Here is a 19,750-nt window from a genome sequence, read left to right on the forward strand (position 1 = left end):
GTTTCGTCTCTTCGATGTGTACTTACAAAAGATGGTATTGAGCGGTGTCAAAGGCGGTCTAAAACTGGTAAGAGCTAGTCCCAATTAGGCGATAAAACCATTAAAATCAGGCATCCGACTGTTGGCCACTATACACCTTCGTAATTTGATATTCACAAGTCAGCCCATCCCCGCTGACATCATCCAAATCCCCATCCATCCCGAGACATCGACTTGACCATACCACAATCACCCAAACGCCCCCAATACATTCTCCAACATCAAACCAACAGTCCATGATGGCCGAATCTGCATTGACCCCGTTAGACTCAACCCCCAATAAGAGCGACACAATTGCACCCGCCAACGTCCATCTCCCCCGCATCTCAATCCAGTTCTGCACACAGTGCCGGTGGATGCTCCGCGCCGCATACGTACGTTGTTATCTTTCCTATTTGACCTATCATGTTAGAGATATTTGGTTGTATCGTTTCTGCGGCGGGGTGAAGTGTGATTCGTTACTTTGCTATTGCATACCATATATATCAGACTCGATATCACCGTCACTGTCACTGCCAACATAACCATGACCGTGACCGTGGACATAATATACAGACCTCACTAAACCGGAACCAATACTAACATAAGAAACCAACAGTTCGCCCAAGAACTTCTCTCAACATTCAGCACAGACCTCGGCGAAGTCGCCCTCGTTCCGAAAACCGGCGGCGTGTTCACTGTGACGATATGGCATGGTACCATGAATGATGGGGAGATCACGACGCAGGAGAGCATTTTGTGGGATCGGAAGCGGGATGGGGGTTTTCCTGGTATGTTTTCTTCCTTTGGTTTTGTCATTTATTACTGCATATTCTTCTATGCATTCTTATTTACTGCATGGGAGCCTTGTCCTGACCATTCCTTCCTCCCCTCAGAAGTCAAAGCGCTCAAGTCACTTGTGCGAAATGTTATTGCTCCTGATAGAGACTTGGGACACACGGATCGGGCGTTAAAGAAGCAGCAGGGTGAGCAGAAGGAAGTGAAAGAGGAGGAAAAGAGTAAGGGTAAGGCGGATTGTGAGGATTGTCAGTAGGGGGTATTGGGTATTGTTTTGACTTGCTATCTTCATGGAGTTCATTTTTAGATCATGTTGGCATAAATGCTGGATCATATATACTACTTGGAACATAACTACATATCTTACAATCATTACAAGCCACTATACACATCACATTCATTATCGCGCAGAGCGGAAGAGTCTAACAAGAGTCAATGTAAAAAAAAAAAAAAAGAAGAGAGAAAAGAACGAAACACAAGAGGATCAAGCACAGGGGAGAAAGAGAAAAAGACTATCCAAGATCGCGAAGGATCCCGAATATCGAGTCAAAGAAACCCCAGTAGGAGATCAAACGCCGGCCTATCACCGAACTCTAGGATAAGAAATAACCGCCCCGAAATATCACACAATGGTGGAGTAGAAGGGAAAAAGAAAGAGGGATGAAGGAAGGTGTAAGGTAAGGATGAAAGAAAACAGACATTCGTGGTCATCACACAGAAGTAGGTGGGCGAGCCCGATGCAAATAATCAGATGCTAGATGTAGCGGGACACCAATCCCAGTATCCATTGAGAGGACTATATGATAAAAGCGTGACTCTCAGCCCCGAGGGAGGAGAGTAGAGTAAAACATGCAACTTATCTTGTCTTGATGCTGTAATTGCTCAGACAAGTTTTGCATTTGCTTTCGTGTCCGAGACAACCTCGGACGTCCAGCAGAAGGTAAGAAGGTATCGTGATCGACTTCGTAGAGTCGTGACCAGGAGAGCCAATGCGGCGGGAAAAGAAAACCCATTGATCGGGTTCTTCGACTGGTCGAGTCGTGAATTCATGGAACACCAGTGTGGTCTCAAGCCTCATTGGAGAATGAAATGTTCATAAGACCATGGCAGCATTATACACAGCTAGAGGTTGTTCAAGCCTAAAAGCACCAACCAGGACAGCAAGATTCATGTCTCACCGGGGACCTCGTGCGAATGGTTACGACGCTTCCAAAAAGCAAGTCGAAGCCGACTCCTCCGCTTAGGAAGTCTATGATGACCATGAGAGTCATCCGCTGGAGGAGCTTCATTTTTGATGCTTTCGCCAGTAGTCGTTGAATGAGTCGTGCTGCGGGTCCCAGGGGCTCCCAGCCTGGAGAAGTCTTTGCTGGTGCCATCTTCGGATCGAGCTTGACTACGAGCGATAGAGTCGCGACCGGGGCTGAAACCGCCTGCTGTTAAACCTGAAGGATACACGTCCGCTGTGCTGGGACGTGTGCTATTGTCCTCAGGTCCTCCAATATCACTTGGCGCGGCACTTTCCCCGGAGCCTCGCTTTTCGTCGCCGCTATCCACGGCTAAAAAGCTCGAGGCATTAGTTGCGGGAGATATAGGTGTCATGGTGTTGCTGTAAGTGCTTTGCGTCCGTGTACAACTATTGCGATTAGAGCCCGTGCGGGCAGAGGAGCTGTGCTGCGCATGGTGGCGTTCGGAGTCGCGTTGAGAACCATGTGAAAGACCTTGGCGGGAGCTGCTTGGTCTCTCGGCAGCCCCGAAAGTATGGCCACGCCCCACTGGCGAATTCCCATTACCGAGAGCCGAGTTGGCATACAAGACGGCGGCTAAAATAGCAGGATCGTCGGTAACGGGGCTTGCTTCTGTGAGAGGGCTATGAAGCTGTGTCGAGATGGACCCATGGGCAGACTCCGGGGCTCCTGGGATGGAGAAACAAGAAAGGTCCGGGATGGCATTAGAAGATTTCCGTGATGAAAATTCAGCCACCGGCGCCAGGGGACTTCCTGTAATCTCGATCTGAGGACCTGAAGTATCTGGCGACACAACTGGTTCAATGGTGTTTTCGTTGTATCCATCATCTGGATATTTGACTCTATCCGCTGCGCCATCTCCTGGATTGAAGAGCTGCTTGTCAGAAGCTGCAGGGCTACGGGAGCGAGGCGAAACAGTGACCTCGGCCCGTTTCTCAATTGGAAGACCTTGCTTCTTCAGCTCTTCGTTAGCAAGTTCTTGCCACCGTGCCTGATTGCGAAGGATATGGTCCGTAGCGAACTGCAACTGGGGCAGAAGGTCGGAAATGCCTTCAAAGAGTGGCAGGGCGAATATCGACATGAATCCAATTTGACCAGTAGCCAGTTTGTAGATGTTCCCTAATTCGGGCGGCCCGCCAAACAGTGCGGTTTCCATTCCAACCTCCCTTTCCATCTCGCCCTGGTTGGCAAATTCCTCTTGCAGGATTTGCGTCCACTTCATTGCAACTTTCCACGGTCGAGCCACGTTACTGATGTCGGCACATTTGATCAGTAATCCACAAATGAGAGTCTTGTACATGTCGACATCTTGAGGCTTCCAGCCATCAACAGATTGGTTGTTTTCGTAGAACTTTTCTTGGAATGAGCCCATTCGCTGCATGAACTTCTGGTGCACACCCATATCTGTGGCCAGGATAGAACTGATAAGGAGCTTTCGCAGCTGATTGTCCTTGAATGCGGCAGGCCAGTGCCGACGCAAAATCTGGGAAAAGGCGGCGCAATGGAACGCTTCCAAGACGGAATTGTCATTGTAGAGTTGAGCAAGAGGTGCGTTGAGTTTGACGAGGAAAAAATTGTTGACGCCTGGGTGGCCAACGTCATGACCAATGGCCGAGATAAGGAGGGTAAGGGCGTCGAATGGCGTGAGAAGGGAGGTGATGGGAGTTTCGGGGACAGGAGATTGACCAATTGATTGATATGGAGGCAATGCACCAATGCGGAGCAGGAAGCAAAAGACGGATTGCAGTACATCAATCGCATGGCGGAAATTGTGGTAAAGCACGAAGGAGTTATAGGCGGCGCGGCAGCTGAGAAGGAAAGTTTGCAGTTCATCGGGGGTCAATCGCCAGGGGTCCAGTCCTGGCATAGTGAAAGCATGTTGTATCATCTCACAAGCGCCAAAGACCAGTTCGTCCTCAGTGAACTCGTGAGCGCAGAAATTCCAACTGCCTACCTCTTTTCTGACAAAAGGGATACGCGCGGGATCAACGTTGAGATCCAGCTCTTGGAATTCATCATGTATGACTTCTTCTGGGTTGCAAATCCCTTTCATGAGCTTTGAAACCATGGCTTCTCGTAGATAAGAATATGGCTGCTCATCATGCACGCCGACCCAAGAAAGCTTTCGTTGCTTTCTCCGTGCGAGGAACCGGGACATCTCTCTCTGAGCCGCTTTACGGGTGCGGTAGGCATGAACCACAAGCCCTTGGATCCGCGACCGATCTAGCGGGGTGGTCAAGACATCCATAGCACCGGCATCAAGACAGCGGGCAATTTGCTTGTGCTCCACCGTAAGAGGTCCTTGAGAATCCGGTTGACTGGTAGGGCCGACAGACGCATGGTTAGGGGCATCGGGAGTAGGAAGGCGCAAAATAGCAATGGGGATGACCAAATTTGGCCCTTCTTGGGCTTGAATATCGTTTGAGACACCGGACAGAAGGGACAGCCCCCGTGCTTCGTCGGACTGCGTTGAAAACGTGAAAGTGCGGTGGATGGAGCCCGGCGAAGGAGGAGCATTGTCGGCCCATGAAGCGCGACTGGCTTTTCGACGAGCCAAGTTCGACTCTTCGCCGCTGAAGTCAACCTCGAAGAATGCGAAAATCGGGTTGCATTCGCTACCCGCCCGGTCGCTGAGCTCGGCCAGTTTCGTCGCAAAGGAGGAGCCGTTGTGGCAGAGATAGACTGCAAAACCCGGGAGTAATTAGCAAATCATCGAACGCAATGCAAGTCTGTAGAACCTACCTTGTTTGCACACCAACAACAGCTGCTCCACATCGGCTTGCAGGGCCTCCGGTTCTTCGGGTGTCGCGAAGGAACCCGCGCACGAGATGGTTGAAGTATCGATGGAATTCCTGCGCACCCATCTCTCCGACCGCACTCGGTCGTCAATGTACAGGCCCGCGCAATCCACGCGGTCCACCATGATGTTAGAAGGTTGAGAACGACCCCCGATCAGGGCTTGCTGGAATCAGAAGACCGACAAGAACTCAATCGGAGTGAAGAAAAAGGAAAGGAGTCGGTCGGAGCGGTCCTGGCTCGCATATGGCTCTGATGACGAAGACCAGGGGAATGGTAGAAGGTACGAGTGACGAGCACGGTTATGAGAGGTGAAAAGGGAAAAGAAAAAAACGAGCGGCTGGAATGAGGGTGATGGGAGGTCGGGAAAGATCCGATTGAATCGGCACAAAGAAAGTCGGGGAAGGAATGGCAGGAGTCGGCAAGCACGCTCTCAGGTCACCGAATCGAACAATGGAGTTGTCTCCTGCAGCGAGGCAGTCCGAGTCGCGTTATGGACTGGAGGATCCGAGACAACCCCCAGAGCCTAGACTTGTCCTAGACTTGTCGCACTAGACAGATCGAGCGCGCAACCCACTTTTTCTACCCCGGAGTCGGATTCGGACGAGCGATGGGATGAGAGCGACACGTGAGTTTGTCGAGGACGAAGGGGGTTCAATTGGTGAAAGAACACAAAAGGGAGAGGCGGGAAAGGACGTCAATTCGACATGGTGTGGTGTATGCGTGTAGCGTGTAGCGGTGAGATAAACAAAGAAAAGATGAAAAGGGAAGTGAAATAAAGAAGTTGGTAAAAAGAGCAAAAACACCCAAAGCTGAGGACAAGTGGAGGGGCGAACACGGGGAAGGGGCTTCTTTCCTCCTTCCAGAAGGCCTTGGGGCGGGACGGGATGATCCTCAAGTAATCTTGGTCTTGGGTACACTAGCAGGTATATTTGAATTTTGGTGAGTATCTTGAGGGATGTTGACTTGTCGCTAATTACTCGATTATCAGCAGAATACTCATCTCTCAACTATGTCTTCGTCTCTTCCTCTATACCATTGCTTCTTGGGCAGAGCCTCCGATCGTAACCAGTGGGCCCAATGACGCCTCTCTTCTTTTTTCCTTCTTTCTAGAAGGTCTGTGGGTTAGTAAGCACAGATTCTGTAACACAATACAGGGCGGTCGGGTAGCTATGTATGCAGTCGACATAGTTATCTCGAACTTCTGTTATCTCACTGCATATATTACTTTACATATATGTAGGTAGTTGTAGTAATTTTGTATTCATTGATTTAGCTACAATACATCAAGTATTGTATACTACATTGGAATACCCTATTGTACATACTAGATATTAATACACATACCCTGCAGAATCGAAAAAAAAAGAAAAAAGCAGAAGAAAAAGAAAAAGAAAAGAAAAAAGTGGATAAGATGGGCCCATTCGGGGCCAAATCGGACGGAATATTAGATAATCCGAGGTGATCTCATCGATTGTTCTCCACTTTCAGAAATGGATCACCTGCAGGAGGTACAATTGCATGCATTCACCTTTAACTTGACACAGGCTAGGGCATTGATTATCTATATTAAGAAGAATATTGAATGTATGCAAATATATACACGTCATACATAAAATGGACAGTCCTAGGCTAATATGCCCAGGTGGCTATGTGGCCTTAGCTAATCTCCATGTCATCCACGGTTCAGTTGCTGATAGCTTCCATGTGATTGGAAGGGGAACCCGGCCAATCAACGGCACGAGGGATAGCTGCATGCATGCCCAGGTACTTTTAGAACTGCTATATGTTCTAGTTACATATATATGTATGTAGTTTATGTTACAATACTTGGCAAATTATACAGCTATGTACTACTGCGTATACTCCGTATGTGTTCTTTTCTTTTTTTTTTGTAAATGGCAAGGGTGGGGTCTACTTTGTCGATCTCTTGGCTATGCCTAGTATTAGCTTATCTACATATTGTACTCCGTACATAATATTTCCACATTCTCTATATTCGATGTTATGCAATCTACTCAAAAACACAAATAATCTTCCCCTTAGTAGTGTTACTCTCAAGTAACTTATGCGCCTCCTCAATGCCCTCAAATGGAAACACCTTCTCCACAAATACTTTAAACGTCCCATCACAGAACCGCGGCAACGCGTGCTCAACAAGCGTATCCCGCAATTTGCGCTGGTACTCGAGATCCCGACTGCGCAGCGTGCTGCCCTCAATCCGCACACGCTTATACAGCAACGGCGCAATATTCACCCCGTCAGGCAACTTGCCACCGCCCATAAGGCCCAGCAAGACAATACGACTGTCGCGCGCCGCCACGTCCAAATTACCCTGGAAATACGTCGCGCCGATGAAGTCGATGGTGAGATTGACGCCCGCGCCAGATGTCGCGGACTGGATTTCCGCCGCCCAATCTTGGGTTTTGTAGTTGAAGGCTTTCGTTACACCGAGTTCTTTTTCTAGGAAGTCGATTTTCTCTTGCGAGCCCGCCGTTGCGTAGATGGCTTTTGCACCGGCGTCTTTCGCGAGCTGGATACCGGAGATTGACACGGAAGATGCGCCTGCGTGCCAGAGGACGCTTTGGCCTGCTTGGAATTCGCCGATTAGGAAGAGAGCTTGCGAGGCTGTCATCCAGGTCTACGGGTGGTGGTTAGCGGGTTTTTCTTTTAGATGATTGAATTGGGTGTACGCACCTCTGGGACTCCTGCTGCTTCTTCCCATGATAGCTCTTTGGGTTTGTGCACTAGCATGTGAGCGGAGACGGAGATGTACTCGGCGTAGGCGCCGCCGTATGCAAGCCCGAATACTTCATCTCCGATTTTGAAGTCTTCGTGTCCGTCCGGCCCGAAGCTCTCGATCACGCCGGAAAACTCCACGCCCATGGTTGGGGGTGCTTGGGGTGGGACGGGGTATAGGCCCTCGCGCTGAAGCAGGTCCATGCGGTTCAGTCCGAAGGCCCGGATCTTGATGATGACTTCGCCTTCTGCGGCGGTGGGCTTGGCGATCTGGTCGACAAAGAGGCTTGTTGCGGGGCCTTTGCCGCCCTTGATGCCTAGGGTTTGTTAGTCTTGGGGTTGACATTGTATAGAGTATTAAAGTATTCGAGGTGTGGGTATAGAGGAAAGAGAGTGAATAGTAATGAAGTGAAGCAGATGGGTTGATGTATGATCCTCCATTCCAAAAGTGTAGATGATATCAGGTGGGGAAATGTTCTTCAACCCCGCGCTCACTTACCGATGGCTCGCATGGTGTCGCTCATTTTGGGTGATGCTTAAAAGTGTTCAATGGGTGTTTTTCATGCAAATATCTGCAGAAGATCTATTTTATATCCCCTGAAGCCAACCTTGGAACAGCTATGACGAACTGACCGCATTTGATCGGCATTTGTCAGCATCGCCAGCTTCCGAGGTTGGTTTATAATATGCCGGACACCTAAGTGGATAATGTACGATTGTTGAAGAATCAGAAAATGTAGATCATAGCAATATTGAACAATTCATCTAGCTGGAAAAATGGGTAATGGTGATATCAATCATAAAGTGGCCAATCCTACTCCATGCAATCCGTGATTTTCGACGACATCAAGCCCCCCAACCGCTCCTTAACAGACTCCACGGACTTTTCCCAGGTGCCGTAATTCAAGACGCCGAAAAACAACAAGCACATAAGAAAAGAAGAAACGATAAAGGGTGAAAGATGGTGGCCGATAGGTGGATCTACCGGCTAGAAAGGCTCGGGGTCTCCGTAGCTGGAAAGGAAAGAAAAACAAAGAGAAAACACAGAAAGGAGAATCCAACCGCGGACACACTTTTGTTCATGTGATGCCGTGGCATGCATATGCAGTAGCGGTAAAAGCAAATAGGAAAGGTCACTATCATACAACTCGATTAGGAGCACTCGTGTAGGGGGATATCGTTATGAGAGAAGGTTCTTCAGCGATGGGCTTGCGCTCGCTCCGGTCCCGGGCGCTGTACCGTTGACCCCAGAGTGCCGACTGCTTGGTGGCCCGCCCATCAGGGAAGGTGGTGTATCTTCCGGTCGAGTGGGAGGAGTGGCGGTGGGCCCCCGCGGGTCAATGCGTGCCTGCGTCACCGGTGGTGAGTGAGAGGGGGCTCCTACCACACGCTCAACGGAGTACATGCGAGGAGGGGGACCGCCGTTGAGAGCGCTCAGCGAGGTCTGGGGTGATCGGTTGATCGTCGTCGCTTGCACGATTGGAGGGGATGCGGACGCTGCATATGATCGCGGCGGTGGCTGCGAAAGATGCGGCGAGCGAGCCGGCACAGGGCCATACGGGCTCTGGTGGGTGGAATATGGTGGCGGAGGTCCCGAAGGCCCAGCACTGGTATAGTGTTGAGGTAATGGCCCTGCAGGATGGGGTGGCGGGTAGTTATTCATGTGATGGGGAGGTGGCTGTGCCGGGGGATAAGGAGACGGCGACATGCCGTTGCGAATACCGATATCGGGCGTGTGACGCTGCTCGTATGGTCCAGTGTATCCTGGTCCGGGAAGTCCGTTGGATGGGTGAGCAGGAGGCATCGGCCGCCCAAGCACACCGTTAGGGGGGGGATGCGGGTGCGGGTGTGGATGTGGGTGTGGCAAAAATGTATGGCCTGGATGACCTGGATGACCTGGATGGCCAGGCATTCGTGAGGTGGGTATCATGGGGCGTTGAGCAGAGTAAGGCGAAGGCCGTTGGTCGGGCGTGGGCTCTGGTACAGGCGGAGGGGGAGGAGGCGCCGGATTCTTCAAATGGCATTTATGACATTCGTATGCCATTTCGCAAGGATCTCCATTTTGTTGGGGGAAGGGACCTTGGGGCGGATGATGAGGGTGTCCAGAGCCATTGGCCATAGGAGGTCGTCGCCCAATAGCCCACCACCTAGGACTAAAGCCGGTGGCACAACGAACGCATTTGCGGTTGGTCTCCACGCCAGGAGCAACCGGTCGCGATGCAACATGGTTGTCGGTATCAATATCCATGGGATCTCCAGCCACATCCTCCACCGGCTGAACTTTGTGGGTATCCCTGGAAGCCGGCGTAGTACTCGTTGAAGCCCGGCGGTTGACATTGGTGGAAGGGTGTGGCGGAGCTCCGACGGATTGATGCATGTACGCCGCTTTGCGAACGGTTCCAGTGAGGGTGAGGTCGGCCTGCTTGTAGGTCTGGGCGAACAATTGGAGAGCGTTTAGATGATGCTGGTTTGTCTGCTCACCGATTTCGTGCAGAACAGTGGACACATGGTGATTTGGACAGTAAACAGCAGGTGTCGCTGCTCCAATATCTTCGCCGAGACGAATAGCTCGCATGCTGTCGCGGCGTGAGCTCTTGACGGGTGTGATATCGAAGCCGAACCGGTAGCGTGCTTGGAAAGCACAGCCCACGTGGAAGTGAGCATTGCAGCCAGCAAAGCTACATGGTACACATGCACCCTTATTTGACTTGCAAACCTTACACGTCTCGCGCCACCGCTCCTTGGGAATAGATCCGAATCCTTCCGCAGGCTCAAGCTCCTCTGCATCGCCATACTTCAACTCCGGGGTCCACAAGGTGCAAAGCACGTGGGCCCAGTTGTTGCCTGCAGTACGCTTCAGGGGTTCCCGGGGACCGATAGGCTTCCCAACGGCCTCCTGACGCTGGCGATAAAGCTTAATCGCCTCCGCAACCATCTCCTTCTCCATCCGCTCCTTTTCCTTGTCACGCTCAGTCTTCTTCCGGGAGTTGTTCTTAGGCGTCTCCATGAGGTCGTGTTCGGTCCATGACACTGGGCAAAGAACACATGTGTAGTCTGTAGAAATCGAGGGAGTGCGGTCGTTGGAGCACATATCACACAGCCACTTGCTGCTGGGGCGCGAATCCCGCACACCATAGCAATTGCGATGGACCGTAAGACGGCAATCCCGACATGAAAGGTGCTCTTCACCTGAAGGTTCTATTTGGTTGCAGATTGAACAAGGGAGGGTCTTGGCCTTTGGCGGGTCGGGAACAATCGGTGGAGCTTCCACCACTTTCTCCGGGATCGTCTTCCTCTTTGGCATAGGTTCAACGGATGTCGCAGTTGAAGGAGCGGGCGTTTCCTTGGCCTTCTTTTTCGTCGGTTCCACCTTTCCTTCCACCTTTCCTTCCGGCTTTCCTTCCATCAAGAGTCGAGGGTTTGTATCAAGCGGAATGCCCATCGCAGTAGCCGTAGTTGCCGTAGCAGGGGTGATGACAAACGGAGTTTCGGTAGCTACAATCAGTTGCGCAAGCATTTCTTCGTCGATTCGGCGTCGCCATGACTTGTTACCGCTGCCTGCAATCCTCTTTGCAACCTCGTCAACATCCTCATATTGAATCCCGTACTTCCGCCATAGGAGGGCGCAGCGAAGACAGAGCGCAACGGTGAGCATAGGGCCCTTGTCTTTCTTGTTTGAGGGCTCGGACGGAACCACGGTGCCGGGGGGAACTAGGGGCGCACGGCGCCACTGTCGCGAATGGCGAATAGAGCAGAACTTGCAATGGAATCCACGCTTCTGGACAATGGCTTTCTCGGAGTCAAAGGCGGAATCATCCTGATCATCGGCCACGTCGTCAAGGAGTTTAGATGAAACTACGCTATGACGGCGTACCTCCTTCTTGCCACGTCTGCCTTCATAACTGCCCCAAATCTTCCGACCGCTGGCGGTTTTCTTCCACATGTAGTAGAAACGGACGATCTGATAGATATGGACAGTCTTGACGTGCTTCATGATATTGCGCCATTCGGATCCATACTTGGCGACACCTTGTTCGAATAGCTTGAGTTCCTCCGGTCGTATGTGGGGCTCCTTAAGATCCTTGTACTTGTTGGTTTTCTTCAGCTTAGCAAGGGCAGCCTGGACATCGAAGTTCTCAGAGTAGAGAAGTGCAAGGGCTCTGTCGAGGAAATTTGTGCTGTATTTCTCAACCCCAATACCAGGGGCTAGTTCCTTGGCTTGGCGCATGTAGTCGTCGACGAACTTTTCTCGATCTGCATCGCTTAAATGGGAGCCAGGTGCGTCATCTTCGCCGCGGGCGGTGATCTGATCAGAACTGGGCATTTTGAATTGAAGCTCGGCTGTGCGCGTCTGTTTTCCATTGATTATGATCGGCTCATCCTGACCACGATGCACATAGCCCACTGGCTCATCTTGAACCCACTTCGGTCGGTTTGCCCTCTCGTGCTTCGCAGCTTCCATTGCTGCCTGTGCATCCTTAGAGAGCTTTCCATCCTTTTTGCCGGGAACCTTTGATTTCTTTTTCGTCTCAAGGGGTTTCACGTACTCAACTGGACGGCCTGGCCAAGCGGGGACCACTGCCTGGTGCCGAGTTCCTAGACGGGAGCTGGCTCGGGGGTAAATTCGATCATCGTAATCCAGAGCATCCTCCACGCGGCAGTGAATACCCAGGTATCGGTAAGGCCACATTTTGGCTTGTGCGATCTGTTCCGCAGTTGCGGGTTGAGGCATGGAATCTTCCTCGGCTGCGGGGGTACTGGCGGAGGTACCGTTGGCTATGCCATTCGCCACATTATTGGGATCCTCTTCCTCCTCTTCTTCCATGATCACATCTTCGCCATCTGTTCGGATGCCGCCAGTTAATGGTGTGTTGCGTGCCTCGAGTTTGCGCTCCTGGGCGCGACTGCAAGCGGCACAAGCCCAAGCAAAGCCTCGAGCGGGTTTCTTTGTCAAGGCGGGTCGGACACAATGCATGTGATATGTTGAATTGCAAACTGCACAGTCAACTGATTCAGAGGTTGCGGCGTATAAATGGCATCGCTTGCAAGTCTTGACGGCACCCGTCAATTCTTTCCCCTTTCCGATCTCGACCAGAATGAATTTCCAGCGTTCGTCGAGCACTTTCTTGACGTTTCCCGGGACATTAATGATATCTTTAGTCGGAATGACATCGTAAAGACGATGGATATATCGGTCGAACATTTTGTCGTACCAGAAACAGTTCCTCGTCTTCTTGTAACAGCTAAGGTCTTCAATCTCCGACACGTGTCGAATATCACACTTGCCCCGTAGTGAAGAAAGAGGACAGGTGTCAGAGTGCATTGAAGCAAAGAGAAATCGAGTGTCGGGAGAATGGCGCTGGATATCCCGTGGGCGGTAATACCAGTTGACTCTCATTGCCTCAATGAAGCCACCCGGCTTGGTTTTGGATGGCAGAAATTCCATGATGCGCGCTAGATAATATGGCTCCCCCGGAGGTTCGCAAATCAAATAAACATGGTCTATAAAAATTATTAGTCTTGGAACAATCACTTTTGAAGGAAGTGAGGGGCTAACCATTGAGGGCAAAAGTGGTGCCATCATCGGCTATTAATTGGCCATCCTGCAAATAGGGCCCAGAGTTTTCGAAACTCATCATGTTGGTGAAATAACCCCCTTCCGAATCGCCTGGAGGGGTGGTGAAGATCTTCTTCACGGCACCACCCGAGTTGGGGGTGGAATGTGGCGTGCTGGCGGGTTGTTTGCGTTTTCTCAAATTAGATCCATTCACATCATCCGGTCTGGCGGAAAATGAAGAAGTGCCAGGAATGGCATCTTTTGCCGATCCATTTGCGCTCTGACCATTGGTCAGGCTCTTTCGTGGTTGCGCCGACGAGGTCTTCTCCTCGTGATTGGCGCCGTTGACAATGTGGTTGAGTGCCACGCCGCTATTTCTTTTGGCGGACTTGGAGTTTGGAGCAGAGAGATCGATGTCCGCATCCAGGTCACGGTCCTCGGCGTAATTTGGCCGAGGGGCATTACGACCTCTCGATCGCGTGCCATACGCGGTGGCGGAGCCGTTGGCCGAATCGGCCACTGCCTCCGGAGAGTTGGGAGTGGTCATTGAGTGAGGTCCTTAGTCATCCACGGGCAAATGAAGATGGAATGGGGGGAAGAAGATGTAAGAAGTGAAAAGATCAAGCCCAGAGGAAGCTGTGGCGGGTGATTAGTGGGAACCCGTCGCCTTGGAACTTTAGAAAACGCGGGAAGAGGACACGCTCAATGGAAGAATGCAAGCTGAAAGTGGGAAGGGCGAAAATCTCAAAATACGGGTAAGTGGGCAGATATGGGATTCACCGGTCCAGACGAAGAACTTCACAAGGGAGTTGCAAAGGGGAAAAGCGAAAAGAAGTGGGAAAGACAAAGAGTGGACCGTGTCAGATCTTCTTTCTCTGCAGGGGTGAAGGGTGTTTCCGATATCAAGAGTGAAAGGAACAACATTGATAGGGGACTTCTTCAAGCTAATAGACGAATGGCAAGGAAGAATAGGGAGCTTACCGAAAATGAATCGAAAAGGCCAACTCGAATGAGATGAATAGGGGAGAATAGAAGAATAGAAGACCAGAATAGAAGAAAGGCGAGAGGAGGAGAGAGAAGAGTAGAGAGAGAAGAGTAGATAGAGTGGAGGGAGGGATGGGTCGGGAGAAGCGGGTCAAAAGTGATTTAGCGGCAAAAAAAAGACGATATAGCCCAACGGGGAATGGGGAAGGGGGAGAAGAAGAGAAGGAAAACGGAAAAAAGCAAAAAGTGTCGAGGATCCCGAACCTGGCCCCTAGTCCCAATATGTTAATATGACGGATCCCCAAGGACAGGCCCTGGGGAACCAGAACCTCATTTGGACCTCCCTTGCTCGATCTACTGGATATTTCGATCAGTGGTCCGACGTACACTAGACAGGAATGCTGGTATGCGGAACGGTGTCTACTCAGCACGTCAAAGGGGATGTGAATAGTTTTATATGGAGGTCTAGTGGGAGCTGCTACCTAGAAACAGAGTCGCTGGGGACTGATATTGGAAAATTACCAGGAATACATGGCCAGTACCTTTCTTATTTGCCATGTTGGCTATTTTGGTGATTTTTCCCCGTTCGCCTGATCTTGTGCGACCAAACACACCGGGATTGGCTACGCATCTCGGGAGAGGCAAAAGGGGGAATCATCTATAAATTCGTGTACATTAGGATAGGGTGGGTCCTGAGGCGCGATTGTCGGATAGACGATGAATTGGGAATACACAGACACAGGACTAAGTATCAGAGTATCAGGGTAATCATAATATAGGTAATTTAAACTTCTCTCCAATGACGATCGATGCCGCCGAGAACTAGCCGAGGACCGTGAAGGTCTGAACTCTTTGGGTATAACGTGCCGGCCTACTCCGTTGGGAAATCCACCCATGGGACCGGGACAATTTAAGCCAATATAACATGTGTGTTGTGTGCTGTTTATACGGAGTAGCTGTGTAGGTGTTAGGGTTGGAGTGAGATCAGGTGTCAGATGTATCTGGGAGATATATGTTGTATGCGGCGATCAGACCTCCGAACAACAGATCCAACCCATCCCGACCATTACAGCCATCATCTGTACGGTGGCTTGAAAGGGGGTTCGCTCGTGGTATCAAGCTTGCCATGAGACGTTTCTTGTGACTTTGTCCAGGGGAAACAGAGAAATAAAGGATACAGATTGAGATCTATATCACATTCCCACCATGCATGGTCAGTGAATTCCATGTTATCGTCATACAATACTGAAACTTCACAATCTTGCTAATTTGGCTAATCCTGCTAATCCTAATGCATAGGTGGGTGGTACGCGCGACTCATGATACAGTCGTTATGACGCCTCCACCCCGATCGGGTCTCAGATTCTGTACAATATACTTGATCTTGGGATGGGCACTGGAATTTTGGAACTTTCCTCTTTTTCCCCCTGGCAAGGCTAAGTCAACATGCATGCAATTCCATATGTATGTGGATGTTGTATGTTGCAGGTTCCGAGGATGCCACGATGTCTTCTAGCCGCGTTGAGGCAAATCCATCACCGTTGGCCCCAGATCGTCAGCCGACCCTCTCGGCTCCGACGACACACGATAATTGCGCCAATCGTTCCCAGGCATCCATTGACACGTATGGGGCTACGAATATCCGTTTTTGGTCATTGTGCGTTTCTACAACGTACTTGTGGGCAATCATCAGGGCTCAAGGGCTCCAGGGCTGGGAAGACGGCATCCACATAAGCCTCCACAGTCGATCTCGTACAAGGTTGGTGTAGTCCCCGAGCAAGGGACTCCATGGTGGCCATATTGGAACTACAGTTCAATCATGCAGAGCATGGGAGCATGGGAGCATGGAAGCATGCAATACGAGTAATAATCCCGTAATGCGCACATTATTGGAAACGCGGCGATCATCGATGTCTAAGAACATCAAGTTAACTAGACCTGACTGGCCCAGCCCCGGGGGGATCTGAGTGGATGACATAACGTGATCTCTGACATAACCGCTGATATAATCCATGCCTCAGGCAGCAACAACGAATAGTAAGCCGACTAGATAACCTTGGAAAAACAACAAACCGTGAAAAACATGGCAAACAACATCAAATAAAACATAAACCTTTCAAAGTCAGAGAGATGGCCAATTTTGATTAAACACAACTGGATTTATCCCCTCCCCAGACGAATGGATCGATCTGTGTTTCAGGCATGTCGACAACGGGTCATCAAGTCCAGTCTCGCGGATTCCAGACATCCATTGATCTCGCCCGTCGACAAGCGTATCATGTAGCGCCCGTGGCAGGACAGAAACGACCCCCGACAGAGCCCACAGAGCAGGTTCTCGACATCCCGCCCGGTCCAGTCGTAAAACAAGCTACTTTCCCTCGTCAAAATGGCAATACAGACACCATATTGGAATCAGCTCCGCTACAGTCTGCCCGAGATCTGCTAATCGCCCCCGTCCATCGCTTTACTGCCAGCAAGATTCATCTTGGCGCGGGCGCGGGCGCGGAGCCAACCTCGGATGATCCTCCAAAAGCTGTGGCACCGACCGCCCCACCTTCTAGTCAGAACCCCCTGCTCTCTCTGTCTAACCCAAAGTATGGTCTGCCGCCCGCTCTCACGGCGAATTTTGCCGCTCTCGGTGTTAGGAATATCTACCCATGGCAGGCATCTTGTCTGCTGGCCAGGGGCTTACTCTCCGGTGAACGTCATTTGGTTTACACGGCGCCAACGGGCGGTGGCAAGTCTCTTGTTGCGGATGTTCTGCTTTTGAAACGCATTATCGAAAACCCAGGGCGCAAAGCGCTGTTGGTTTTGCCTTATGTTGCTTTGGTTCAGGAGAAGCTCAAGTGGATGCGTCGCATTGTGCAAGACGTGGAAAGAAATATCCCGGATGATGATGAAAATGACTCCAAATTTCCTTGCAGGCGATGGAACAAATTGCACAAGAATATCAGAGTGACGGGCTTCTTTGGCGGAAGTCGGACGACAGCCTCTTGGGCGGATACTGATATTGCCGTTTGTACGATAGAGAAGGTGTGCACGATTAAGATTCAGTGTTGTTTGCAGAGCTCTGATATTTATTTCCTTAGGCCAATTCGTTGATAAACAACACCATCGAAGAGTGTAGCGTTGGAGACCTGGGAGTCGTGGTTCTTGACGAGTTACACATGCTCGATGACGAACACCGGGGCTATCTCTTGGAATTGATGGTCACGAAGCTGCTGTTATTACAGCAGGACACCCAGATTGTTGGGATGAGTGCTACACTCTCTGTAAGTCTATGGTTCAAGCCCTCGGTGGGCTGCTCTAACAGGTGTACAGAACACCGAAGTGCTGGCACAATGGATGAACGCCAAGTTCTACATCTCCACATACAAACCAATTCCTATTGAGGAATACTTGGTATACGAGAATGGAATCTACCCAGCTGCAACCTCGCGGCAATTGTTCCATACGGCATCTAAGCTGACTGCAGCTGCGTCCCTACACGATACCATTCCTCCACACCGAATAATTGAACCTTCTACCTCTAAGCAGCTCAGCAACCCTGCCACTAATGCCATGGTAGCGCTAGCTGTCGAAACTGCAGCAGCTGGGTTTGGGTCATTGGTCTTTTGTGGCAGCCGTAACGCATGCCAAATTCACGCTGCGACTATCGGTGAAGCGATGCCGCCGGCGGAGCCGGAAGAGCTGAATAAACGACTCGACCTTCTTGCAGAATTGCGGAGCCTCGCTTGTGGACTGGACCCGGCTTTGGAGACAACAATAATCAGAGGGACAGGGTTTCACAGTTAGTACATATCCATCCATGGGGCCAGTTTCCACGCTTACTAATAACCACTTAGATGCTGGGATGACCACCGAAGAGCGGGAGCTAATTGCACAGGCCTATGACCAGGGTGTGCTCAAAGTCCTCGTGGCCACGTGCAGTCTTGCCGCTGGTGTAAACCTCCCGGCGAGACGAGTTATCATCAATGGTGCGCGCATGGGGCGTCAATTAGTAGGTCCGGCTATGTTGTAGGTACCTTCTTCTTGGAGTAAGGAGTATAAGCTGACAAAATTAGTCGTCAAATGTGCGGTCGTGCTGGCCGCAAAGGCAAGGATAACGCTGGCGAGACCTATCTCATCTGCGTGAAAGCCGATATGCAGGCTGTCTGCGATCTGTTGGACGCTGATATGCCAGCTATTGAGAGCTGCCTGGCACCTGAGAAAAGAGGCCTCAAGCGGTATGTATCTTGTTCTACTCTATTTATTGCTCCTGAATCATTCGCTCACAACCAAAAGGGCCTTACTCGAAGCCGTGGCAACGGGGTTGGTGTCCGGCTGCGAGGCGATCAAGGAATATGTTCGGTGCACGCTTCTCTACCAAACGTTGGACAAGAAGATCGCATACAGCATCATGAAATCCGCTCTTCAGGAACTAGTCGACGAAGACCTTCTTATTTTGCGAAACGACGAATCCTACGAAGCCACACCATTAGGACAAGCAATCGTGGCTTCGGCATTTTCACCCGAAGACGGCCTGTTCGTTCACGAAGAGCTGAAACGAGCATTACAGGCCTTTGTCATGGACGGTGACATGCACATCTTCTACATGTTCACTCCGCTCCAAGCAGCCGTGAACACCCCCATTGATTGGCAAATCTTCCGCGATCAGCTAGACAGGCTAGATGAGAGCGGTCTCCGGGCTCTACAATTAGTCGGAGTCCAACCAGGTTTCGTCAACACAATGTACGCCTCCCCTTCCCTCTGCTACTCCATTGCTCCTACACATATCGCACACAATTCTACACCCACCCTCAAAACAAACCAGACCAGACCAACCCCAAACTAACATTCTTATCCCAGGGCCCAATCAGGCGCCTCCCTGAAAGAAAACACCGCAGTCCAGATAAAACAAGCCCGCATCTACTGCCGCGCCTACACAGCCCTTCAACTCCGCGATCTCAGCAACGAAGTCCCCATATCAACGATAGCCCAACGCTACAACACCCCCCGCGGTGCAGTTCAAACCTTGGCACAGCAGTGCCACGGCTTCGCCGCCGGCATGGTCAAATTCTGTCAGCGCATGAACTGGGGCATGATGGCAGCCGTCTTGGATCATATGCGCGATAGGCTTGAGGCTGGCGCGCGCGCGGATCTGCTTGAGATGGCCCAGGTTACTTTTGTGAAGAGTTGGACGGCGCGTTTGCTCAGGGATAATGGATTTAAGAATTTGAGAGCTTTGGCGGAGGCTGAGCCGAAGGATTTGGTTCCTGTTCTTATGATGGTGGGTTTTTGGTCTTTTTTGGGATACCTTGAAGAGGATTGCTGGGCTATACATATGTGTGATCATCTACTGACGTGTCCTTGATGTGTTTAGGCCAATCCTCGCAAAGCGCAGAAAAGTCAACTCTACCCGACAGAGACGGAGAGGTATGCTGCGAAATTGCTGGTCAAGGCTGAGACGATCATTGCACATGCGACCAAGATCTGGGGTATGTTGTTATTTGTAGAGAATTTGTTCTAGGTGTATACTGACGGATCTATATTATAGAGCGAGAGATGCAGTTCGAGGTGGAAGAATGAATATCACGGTTTTTGGCATTTGAAGCGTTGCATATCTTCCGTGGCG

General features: G+C 50.8%; 5 protein-coding genes across 5 annotated transcripts; 2 read left to right on the top strand and 3 right to left on the bottom strand.

Moving 5' to 3' along the window:
- Positions 1–278: 278 nt before the first annotated feature.
- LCP9604111_7968 (Rdx family protein) lies at positions 279–1,072 on the top strand (the record flags this gene model as incomplete). Its single annotated transcript, XM_039076058.1, has 3 exons — positions 279–413; positions 638–809; positions 915–1,072. The coding sequence occupies 3 exons, from the start codon at positions 279–281 to the stop codon at positions 1,070–1,072; spliced, it is 465 nt and encodes a 154-aa protein (XP_038925942.1).
- Positions 1,073–1,983: 911 nt separating this feature from the next.
- On the bottom strand, positions 1,984–4,983 carry pdeB (3',5'-cyclic-nucleotide phosphodiesterase PDE2; the record flags this gene model as incomplete). The annotated part of the gene is made up of 2 exons (XM_039076059.1): positions 1,984–4,742; positions 4,803–4,983. The coding sequence occupies 2 exons, from the start codon at positions 4,981–4,983 to the stop codon at positions 1,984–1,986; spliced, it is 2,940 nt and encodes a 979-aa protein (XP_038925943.1).
- Positions 4,984–6,870: 1,887 nt separating this feature from the next.
- Positions 6,871–8,119, bottom strand: LCP9604111_7970 (NAD(P)H-quinone oxidoreductase; the record flags this gene model as incomplete). The annotated part of the gene is made up of 3 exons (XM_039076061.1): positions 6,871–7,497; positions 7,554–7,912; positions 8,095–8,119. The coding sequence occupies 3 exons, from the start codon at positions 8,117–8,119 to the stop codon at positions 6,871–6,873; spliced, it is 1,011 nt and encodes a 336-aa protein (XP_038925944.1).
- A 656-nt stretch (positions 8,120–8,775) lies between these two features.
- On the bottom strand, positions 8,776–13,699 carry LCP9604111_7971 (DNA-binding E3 ubiquitin-protein ligase SNT2; the record flags this gene model as incomplete). Its single annotated transcript, XM_039076062.1, has 2 exons — positions 8,776–13,097; positions 13,153–13,699. The coding sequence occupies 2 exons, from the start codon at positions 13,697–13,699 to the stop codon at positions 8,776–8,778; spliced, it is 4,869 nt and encodes a 1,622-aa protein (XP_038925945.1).
- Positions 13,700–16,338: 2,639 nt separating this feature from the next.
- On the top strand, positions 16,339–19,704 carry LCP9604111_7972 (DEAD/DEAH box helicase; the record flags this gene model as incomplete). Its single annotated transcript, XM_039076063.1, has 9 exons — positions 16,339–17,169; positions 17,226–17,408; positions 17,458–17,926; positions 17,982–18,153; positions 18,201–18,362; positions 18,421–18,867; positions 18,985–19,405; positions 19,499–19,613; positions 19,673–19,704. The coding sequence occupies 9 exons, from the start codon at positions 16,339–16,341 to the stop codon at positions 19,702–19,704; spliced, it is 2,832 nt and encodes a 943-aa protein (XP_038925946.1).
- Positions 19,705–19,750: the final 46 nt, after the last annotated feature.

Source organism: Penicillium roqueforti (assembly GCF_015533775.1).
Source record: "Penicillium roqueforti strain LCP96 04111 chromosome Unknown scaffold_28, whole genome shotgun sequence".
Taxonomy (NCBI): Eukaryota; Fungi; Ascomycota; class Eurotiomycetes; order Eurotiales; family Aspergillaceae; genus Penicillium; species Penicillium roqueforti.